The following is a 10,415-nucleotide window of genomic DNA, read 5'->3' on the forward strand; positions in this document are numbered from 1 at the left end:
AGAACCTATAAGAGCGGAAGCATCATATATAATCAATTTACGAAAAGTCATTTGATACGAAACTGTTATCTTAACCGTCCGATCATGATCAAACGCAGTAATGATAAGAGAGTAGAGATATCCCACTAAATGACTTTTCATACGGGATCATGTACTATTTGTCCGTATCTCTTAAATTAGTGTTAGAATTGAGAAAAAGGAAAAAGGCGGGTTCCATTTTTCTCTTCTTTGCGGAGGGAAAAATGGAGAGAAAATTTTCGTATATAAGAGCTTAAGTGCGCGCGTAGTTCGTTCCTCTGTTCTTCTCTTTCGTAATAAAGAAAAGAAGTTCAATTAAGAAGGAACGAGGAGAGAATTAACTGTTAAGGAGGGAGAGAGAGGCGAGAGAACGGAACGGTGGGAGCGGCCGTCGCGCAGATCATCGTTTGTATTCGCGCCACGGGCATAAAGTTACGGTACGAGGAGAATCTCTAAATACACTTTTGGTTCGTGAAAAAATCAAAACCCCCTCGTAGTTTTCTGGCTTCTTCCTTGCAAAACATTTAAAAGGGTCTCGCTCTTCCCTCGCACCCAAACGCCGCCTCCTCTTGGTATTCTGTCTATTATCGGGCCTCGACGCTTATTTTTGAATTTGGTGATTTCCTCTGAGTAGAGTCGCCGAGGAAGAGAGCGGATACAAGAATGCAGCAACAGCGGGCGATGGTCCCTCAGATGCCCGCTTTATTTCCTGCCAGCAATATCACAACTGAGCAGATACAAAGTGTACGTCTTCCTGCTTCTTCATTAAAAAATAATTTCCTTTAGGGTTTTAAATACATCGTTCTGTTGTTATGTTGTTGTGGTTATTGTTATTCTCCCTTTTGATGTTTGTAATGTTATTGGTTTTTATGCATTTCCTTATCGTTCCTTGATGGATAGGTGCTAATGGACATTTGGTTATTTTCGCTTGCTCAAGCGTCTTAGTTGTTTGATGTTGATACAGTTCCTGGATGAGAACAAGAAGTTGATTCTCGCAATTCTGGATAACCAAAACCTTGGGAAGCTGTCAGAGTGTGCTCAGTAAGTGAATTCTCTACAGAGCATTCCTTTTAATGTGTGACTTCATTAGGAAATAGGTTGTTAAACAATAAGATGTTGTTCTGTTTCATTTTTCGTCTTCAGATGCATTTACATTTGACAAATGGAACTGCAAAATATGCCAACCCTTAAGTACCTTGTTGATTTTCTCCAATCTGCATGTTGACTAATCGTGAAAATCCTTATTCTTCTACCAAGTCTTTGAAATAGCATTTCCTTTCATGTTGATTCATGCTTGAAAAAAAATGTAGTGTTCCATATTATATCATATGGTTTGGTCTCAAGTTTTAAAAAGGACTATTCTTCTACCAAGTCTTTGAAATAGCATTTCCTTTCATGTCGATTCATGCTTGAAAAAAAATGTAATGTCTCTCTCTCTCTCAATCACAGAAAACAGAGGTGATGCATACACACGCGCACACACACGCATACATGTGCATGCACATTTGTGCTCTTTCCTATAGAATAACAAATTATGACTTGTGATATTCAGTAATGATGTGTCTTTCATATCTGATTGCTTTTGTGCCATGCTGAAAAGATTTTGTTGAAGAAGATTGAAATCCGCTTCCTATTATAAGAAAATGAATGAAATGTTAAGGGCCCCATTACTTTTTCTAACAACAGAAATCCTCCTTTCTTCTTTCCTATATAATATGTGGCTGGCAGCTTGTGTAACTAATGAAATTAAATCCACTGTTGTAAAATTGCCTGAAACTGTCTGAGTGACTGGCCTTCAAGTTATTTGGTGTGTGGTTCACCTATAATGTCAACATTCTCTCTTTCTTTCTCTCATACATACACACACACTATGCAAATAGACATGCATATGCCCCACAGTTGCACAAGATACATATACACATGAGCTCACACTCGAACAAAAAAAACAAGGAAGAAAATTACTTGAAAATGTGCCTCTTCATTTATTACTATTCTTAAAATGTTTTCCAATTATAAAAGATCCTCTAAACAAGACATAAGTCATGATATGTAACAGATAACAAACGTTTTTTCTTCTCTCTCTTTTGTTTGTTCTTTCTTTTTTTCAATGGGAGGCTTTTTCATATTGAATCTATACAGGATACATGTGAGTGCATAATTTACTCATACTCAGGGATTTTTCCTAATACCTTGGATAATCTTCCACTACCTTTTGTGGGGTTGCCTTTAGATTTTCTTAAAGTAATACAATATATTTTGCTTGTTTACATCTTACTCATGTGGTGTGGCATCCACAAGGGGCTTTAATGACAATGGTCAAATCTGTTTGTTTTGTTTACATATGCTCAAGTGGCATTACATCAGCTATGGGCTTTAATTCCACCAGTGAAATCTGTTTTTGTTTGCTTACATCTCATGAGGAGCTGCCTCATCAGATATGGGCTCTAGTTCCACCAACAAAATCTATTTTGTTTCTTTACGTTTCCTCGTGTGGAGTTGCCTCGGCAATGGGCTTTGGTTACACTAATTTAATGAGTTTTTCTTGTTGATATTGAAATAAAAATTCATTTTTTAATGAAACCTTAGAAATTGACTGATGCAAATTGAGATTTTGACCTTCAGTCCTTTTTAACTTACTCAGTTCTTCCAAATGCAAATTGAGATATTCACTTTCAGTGTGTATGAGCCAATTTCCATGTCCCCAACCGCTGTTGTTTCTTGGTCATCTTGAATTTGAAGGTGATCCCAAGGTTGCTATTTTTTTTTAGTAAAAAGGTGTATATTTAAAATCCCAAGGTTGATATTGACTGGTTTAAAATTAATTTTGGCCCCTCTTGTTCCTTACTCCTCATTGTGGAGTAAATATCTGATTGTGGAACTCCCTCTTTAATGGAACTTCCTGGCCCACCAATTATCTCCCTGGTAACAAAGCTAAAGAAGTGGCTGACGACCAACTTCTGATTGTGATCGAGTTTCTTGCCTTTTTATCTCAATTCATAACTTAGCTGGTTTGAGCTACTGTCCTGCCTGTCTGTTGTGTTCTTTCTCTGTTTTCTAATCTTCATTCAAAAACAACAATATGTACTAGTCTACAATATTCTTAGTGCTGCATTATCTCTATATAGCAATGATGTTTACTTATTAATGGAATAGAAGAACTGCTGCAGATTCAGCTGTCACATTGTGAAGCTGCTGGTGATCTGTGAGCGAGAAAGGTGTCTATTATAGGCTAAAAGAATAGTATTGAATGTACAATTGTCTGATTACATAGAGATTGCAACAATGTTTCCTCATCAATTAGAAGCAACCTCTCATCTCATAAGCCCAAATAAGCCAAATGGATAAAGGGCAGAAGGGATCATGCTTAGAGTGCTGCATACATTTAGATCCACCTTGATGGCTTCACATGTGAAACCTTGCTTTCAAGTATCTGTATAGGATTTAACAATGGGAAAAAATCTCTTACGATACTGACTGTAGCTTTTTTACCTGCCAACTTGAAGGAGAAAGGTCCAGTTTTATATTTTGGCCTGATATATAGATAATGAGGGCCCAAGTTGAACACATTCATGTGCCAGTGCTGATATTGGCTAATATTGGGTCTTGTGCTATCTGTACCAGCTCAAGCATATCAAACTTTTGGATATGTATGTTGCTTTGGCAAACACGCAATTTTTGGATAATTTTGTTAATTCATCATATTAGGACATAATTCAAACTAATTGAGATGGACATGTTGCGTATCTTCAATCCATTCTGTTCGGTTATTTGCTACCATTGTCAGCTTGCTCTTCCTCAAGTCTTGTCACTCTACTTCCGCTCTTGTCACTTTGGGGATATACATTTTCACACTAGATGTATTCGATTGATTGACATCCCAAATATCCTCACCATTGTTTGGCTATTTGGCCTTTACTTGCTAGTATTAGATTAAATTACTCTTTAATTTAATCTCTACTTATGCTACTTCATAGTGTAGCACTATTTAAATCATTCTATTTCTTACTTTTTATGTCGATTTTGACAGAACTAGATCCCAACTTTTACTGTAGCTATTTTCTGCTGGACCCTATTAAGACTGGACCTGGATGAGAACTTGATATGTGGAATGCTTGGTTAGGAGCTCAGGTGATTTGTCATTTATTTTAGAACGTTGTTGAGATCCATTGGTGCAATGGTAGGATTAGTTGGTCATAAGAATGTAGGTAACTGTTTAGTCAATCATGGTGACTATGAAATGGAATATTGCTTAAATCAAAGCTTCTGTAAATGTCCAATATATTGGAACTACCAAATAAAAAGAGGCGCATGATTAAAAGAAGAATTATTTCTCACTGTTTCTGTGCAGTAATTTTTTTTTTTAAAGGAAAGAATTTGGTTTTGATGGCAAAGGGGATGTCTATAATTAATGATGATTGAACAAAGATAACTTGAAATCATGAAATCATGATGGGAAAAAAACTTCATTGGTAGTTTGTATTTTGAGTGAAAACTTTGCCATTATGTGCCTAAGAAACTGCTTTATTGTTTGGATTGTTTGCCTTTGAAGAGAATGCGGATAAATCTAGGGCTGATGCAGGAATTGAAATGATGTTACCTAAAACCTGTAATTGAGGCCCTTTATTCTTTCAAAATTTAAACTTTTTTTAGATGTGACTATCTTCTTAACGTGTTTTTATATGGTTCAAATCAAATTATATGGAGAGACTTAGCTGCTAAGTAAGATAACTAATGAAGTTTCGGCTTGTTAGATAATATACATCTTTTCTGTGTTCTGTTATTAGAGTTGTTATAAATCCAAATCTCTTATGTCTCATCTTACTACCAGGCTTTTATGTTGAGTTAGCAATTTTGCCTGAATGCCATTCTACCATTTTACCCATCCAATTTTTAACAGTTTTGAACAAAAAAATTATTGCAAATGTAAGGATTTTGCTAATTTATCTTGTTACCTGTTTACATTCATTTAAGTTGAATGGAAGTGGGTAAAAGTTGTATCTACCTATTTACCCAAATACATACATAAGAGAGGGTTGGATACTGTGATCTCATCCTCTCCTATATAAACTGCCAAATGATGAAATCTAAACTGGTCACCTTTTAGTCTGGGTGTTGTCTAAAGTGGAATGCATTGAAAGCAACTGGAATCTATAATGGATGCAAAACAAGCCAAATCAACACATAATCTGATGCAAGAGACTCAGATGGGTAGGCTTTGTAAGCAGAATAATATGAAACAAGTTTAACATCAATAGATAGATAGGCTGAAGAACCAGTACAAGAAAAAACAAAGTCAGATGCATTACAGTCTTCTCCTGGTAAAGTTAGTCTAGCTTTACTCCCAGCTTTATAATATTCATCTCAGGAGGGAATGGAACTGTTTCCATATGAGGAGAACTATCGCAACAGAAAATGATCTTTGGTTTCTATTCAGGATGGAGACGGACCAAAAAAGGATTTGCATGTTTGTGGATCACATGGATAAATGAGGGTAGATTATGCTATAGGTATAGTTGATTAATGCATGGTCTGCACAAGGGTTATATAACATTAGCCAGTTCATTAAACAGAAATATGTTGCCCCTCACTCTAATATGATAAATTAGCAAAGAAACTGATAAGGGTTGAAAGGATATGGAAAAGGACAAACTTTTCTCTTTCTGTTTACTTCCCATTTTTAGTTCCTCCCTTTGTACCTTCTAAGCTTTTAGTTAATAACGAGGTGCTGGGATGGAAGTTGACTCTGTCTCTCTGTTCCCTTTTATTTAAAAAAGAAAAAGGTACACGGGATAACTTTTTGCCACTTAATTGTGTAGGTTACTGAAGTTTATAAAGTTGAAAGAAATTAAGTTCTGACTGATACCTGCGTGTTCTCTTGCACTATAGGCCTGCTACAAGTTGTAATAGAAAATCCTTGCTAAATCTATTTGAAAGACCCTCTGGGGATCTGCTGTCTTCTTGCAAAACTTCAAGAATGAAGGACAATGTATTGTTAATGTTGCCATAATTACTAAAATAAAGCAGATGGACAAGGATGGAACATCGGTAACCCAACTTTTATCTTCTCTACTTTAGGAAATTCTTGGTTTTCAAGTTCCATGGGAAGGATTTGAATGTTCAGGTGTTGTTTTGTAACTACTAGTAGCTAGCATAAGAAAAAAAATCCGATGAGAAATTATTTTTAGCAAAAAAAGATAAACAATGGTGCTTCAACCATTTAAAAAAAATGGTGCTTCAACAACCAAAATGAAAAAAAAAAAGATTTTCTTCATAACTTGTTCAAAGTTACAACAGATTCACATATTTATAGACTCTAAAACTTCCAAAGACATGCCAAAATAAATGACATCATCACAGTAGAAATTTCCTAAGAATAAACATCCTAGTTACAATTGAATGTGACATTCTATATTGAAATTAGATGCTGTGAAAGAGTTCTAGCTACTAATTGAGATGGAATCAATGGAAACCACTAATAGGAAATCGCTAATAAAAACCCTTACTAACTTGAGACTTTCTTAAATGGCCAACTAATAAAAAAAAAACTTGGTAACCAAAGACTTTCCTAAAGAAAACTCTCCTAGTTGAGACTGCAGTCAACTAGGAAATCATTTAAAGTGAAAGCATGCTAACTTTCTCTGTATAGAAAGTACCATACTTCTTAAAACAGTAACTCTCTAGAAATAGAAACAACATTATTTCAGTGTTCTTTTTTCCTTTTCATCTTTTATATGGCTTTAATGTTTGGATGCCTTTCTTCTACCACAATTGAGCCATGTACTACAACTATTGAACTAATGTTTCTTACCTCATTGGTCCTTTAAACTTCTCTTCTATTGTCTAGTAAGTGACATAAAATGCATTATGTGTAGGAGGAACTGGAATTTATGTGAATCATTGAGAAGGTATTGATGTTGAAGAGACATGGAAAACCTACTTGTCACTCGCTACCTTCCCTTTTAGGGATCATGTAGATTTTTTTTCTGTATGCCTGCCTTTTTGAGGTCAAAAGCATAGAATGAAGTCAAATTCCCTTTGAAGGAATATGTGTAGTTGGAGAAGATAGCTTTCATAAGAAAGATACGGAAGGATTTAGCTGTCCAGGTAGTGAAATTCAAAGTGTTGATATAAACGATGAACTATCTGATGAACAAGGATGCCTTAAGTAGAGATTTCAGTGAAAACATAGAATGGTTTATCTTTTCAAGTGCAATTCTGATGAAAGCATCCTGGAAAATTTGTTTACTTTTTCATCATTATTTCAAACACAAAAATTGTTTTCTTTGAGAAGGATGGTATTTGGGACTTCAGCCATAAATGGTGGTTCTAGTGGTAATTTTTCTATTTGAAACTCTCAAAGACAATGGAGCGATGTTTTGAGTGTTAGGAAGAGGCTGGGAGTTTTTGAATGATCTTAAGAAATGACAAATATGTTCAAAAGAGTTATAGGCAAGTCTAAACTTATTGTTTGTACTAGATTCCATTGTGACTTCCAGAAAACAGTGAAATAGTGGTCATAAAGAGCATTCCGATGTAAACTAAATGTGTAAAATTTTGCATTTCTCTAGCATCTTTGTGAAAATAATTCCCCTGTTCGTTTTGCAGTTAATGTAGAAGTAAACTTATTATGGAAAGTGTTTTGATGCATGAGTCTAAATGACAGTTTATTCATTGTTAGATCAGTTTGTGAGATTGCAAATTGCATTTAAGTTGTAGGTTTTGTTCCAGTCTATCAAGTGGTGTTAGCACCATGATGATGAGACACCTTTGTCCACTGAAGTCATGAAGCAAAACTAAGATACTCTCATAAGTATTATGTCATTGCTGCATTTTCCTATGTTCAGAATAACCTTGAAAGACACTGTTTGAATTGATTTTGTTGTTGTATATAGGATTCATTGTTTCTCAGTGTTGTCTTGTAAAAATTTACTGGATATCTGCATCTATCTCTATGAACATAATTTTGACAACTGACTGGGGTAATCAAATTGCAATTTAGTAAGTTTTCTTAGTCATGATGTTTCTTTGTTAAATGAGTTTACTGGTATTCTAATGGATAGAAATGTCAATCGGTATATATACCCGTTCTTTTGAATTTGGTCTGTGGTACCTCTAGATAAAATAACAAAAATGTAGCTTTGCAATTTCATGTGGCTAGCAAAATGCGTTCTCGTGTTCACTTCTGTATTTGTGGATTTGCTAGTGTCCACTACTGCTCAATTCTGCATTTGTGCTTTTTAAAAAATAATTTAAATTAAGGTTGACTCTGATGTATGAAGAATAGGGGTTGACATATTTAGAGTGGGAAAATAAATAAAGATGTTATGGATGTGGATGTTAATCATGGCATTTTATCATAACTGACTAAAAGATAGCATCTTCTCTACGTTCTGATAATTTTTCTTGTTTGTATACTAGGGTTCTCTTTAGCCTTCTCGTTTTTATTATTCCTCTTTCTTCAATGGAATTCTCATCATTCTCAAAAAAATAAAAATGATCAAGCAGTTTTTGTCTACAGCATATTTAGGCCCCTGGTGGCCATTCTGTCGTTACAGATATCCAAATGGTACTCTCTTTCTCTCTCTCTCTCTCTCTCTCTCTCTCTTACCTGTTCGCTCTTGCAAACATACATACTCAAAAGAGGCACACAGTCACACATACTGAATGAGGTTATTCTGATTTTTTTAGCATGCACGTCCATATCTTTTGAAGACCTAGTGATTCCATTTCTTTTGCATAGATTCAGATGATAGGATATCTTTGAAATGCTTTTATTTCTTTGCTTTCGAAAAATGAACTATGAAAATTTAGTAGATATGAAAGAGTGAACACAATGATGGACTATGTTCAACTTCCTAATGTCAGCATTCATGTGGTGGTTGGGGTGATGATTCTTCAGGTACCAAGCAAAGCTGCAACATAATTTAATGTATCTTGCTGCCATTGCTGATGCTCAACCACAAGCTCCTCCTGTTCATTCTCATGTCAGCCAGACAAACTTTGATGGGTTACACTACTAGTCATCCATTTGAATATTCCCCATAGTTGTTTATGTCATATGCTTGTAAATTTGCAGATGCCTCCACCTGTTGCCTTGCAAACAGGAGGGCACTTTATGCAGCATCCACAGGTTGGGCCAGCTCAGCATCCTTTTTTTGCACCTAAAGTATTAATGCAGTTTAATCCACAACAAATGCAAGAACCACAACAGCTACATCATCAACATCCTTCAGTCATGCAAGCTCACATAGGCATGAGGCCAGGACCCAACAATGGTGTACACGCGATGCATACTGAGGCTACTCTAGGTGGCAGCAGTGCAGGGTTGTCATCAGCCACAGGTTTACCCGAGTTCTCACATGGAGGTGTGACCACTAATTCCTTCAACAGCAGAGGAAACAAGCATGAAGGTGGGGGAGTTCCAGAGGTTGGTTCTGGTGATGGTGGTCATGGTGGTCCTACTACACCTGGAGGTGTTGATGGAGAACCATCTTACATGAAAGGCTCTGATGAAGGTACGAATTGAGGTAGCCGTGGTCTGGTGGTTAAAGTGACTGCTGGCAGGGTTGTGATGGTACTGACTGATTTATGTGCTGGTGAACGAGTCTTGTAGTCTCTGTACTGTGTGAGACCTTTAGAGAAAAAGGATGCTTTCTTACTTCATAATGTTTTACTGTCCTACTCTTGTACATTTCAGTCTCTGAGGTTGATAGAGGCGTGGGTGGCCCGTCTTTCTCATATATTTTATCATCAAAGATGGTGAAAAATTGGAAAGGCCCTCGCCCTCGCCCTAATTTGCTTTAACTGAATGGAATGGAATGGAAGGGAAGGGAATGTTCCTTAATCGAGTTGAATGCCACAGGGTTGGTACTCATTGGTCACTTGACTTGCACAACCCAGTTTTCCCCTCGAGTACTTGGACTTGAGCAACTGTTTGTGAAGGAAAAAGAGAAGCATGAAATTGGCTATAAGGAACTCTGTCTACAGCTTTACCAAACTGGTAAAAAGATACGCTAGTGTATAAATGACATGTTTCGATAGCATATATGATACTCCAAAACTTGGGAGATGTTTTTCCATGACACCTGCACCCAAAATACACTAACCTTATGAACAATGGGGGCATTTTGTAGATGACTCATCTTCTTCTCCGTCAGGTCATCTATTTTTATTATATTGGTTATAGTATGAACTTGTGAGAAGAATGTTAAACATAATATATAATTATTATGTGTACCTCAAAGTAATAAAATATAATGATAATATATTTATGAAAAATATTTAATAAATATTTAAAATTGATCATGCCTAAAGGGGTTCATGGATCATTTACTATAAACCTAATTATTTGCACATTGGTTGATTGATCATGCCAACATGTTGATCGATCAATCATT

General features: G+C 35.9%; 1 protein-coding gene across 3 annotated transcripts; it reads left to right on the forward strand.

Moving 5' to 3' along the window:
- Window positions 1–329: 329 nt before the first annotated feature.
- LOC137948638 (GRF1-interacting factor 2-like) lies at window positions 330–9,837 on the forward strand. 3 transcript variants are annotated; one of them, XM_068794750.1, is made up of 6 exons: window positions 330–485; window positions 653–762; window positions 983–1,059; window positions 8,537–8,584; window positions 8,918–9,002; window positions 9,095–9,837. In XM_068794750.1, exons 2-6 carry the CDS (start codon window positions 682–684, stop codon window positions 9,542–9,544), a joined length of 741 nt encoding a protein of 246 aa, XP_068650851.1. In that variant the 5' UTR covers window positions 330–485; window positions 653–681; the 3' UTR covers window positions 9,545–9,837. The 3 variants fall into 3 exon arrangements, with proteins under 3 accessions (XP_068650851.1, XP_068650852.1, XP_068650853.1); XM_068794751.1 differs by having other exon boundaries at window positions 330–455; XM_068794752.1 differs by lacking the exon at window positions 8,537–8,584 and having other exon boundaries at window positions 330–762.
- Window positions 9,838–10,415: the final 578 nt, after the last annotated feature.

Source organism: Aristolochia californica, unplaced genomic scaffold (assembly GCF_029961685.1).
Source record: "Aristolochia californica isolate CCGP_79_NKW_82.1479 unplaced genomic scaffold, dmAriCali1.0.hap1 SCAF_13, whole genome shotgun sequence".
Lineage (NCBI taxonomy): Eukaryota > Viridiplantae > Streptophyta > Magnoliopsida > Piperales > Aristolochiaceae > Aristolochia > Aristolochia californica.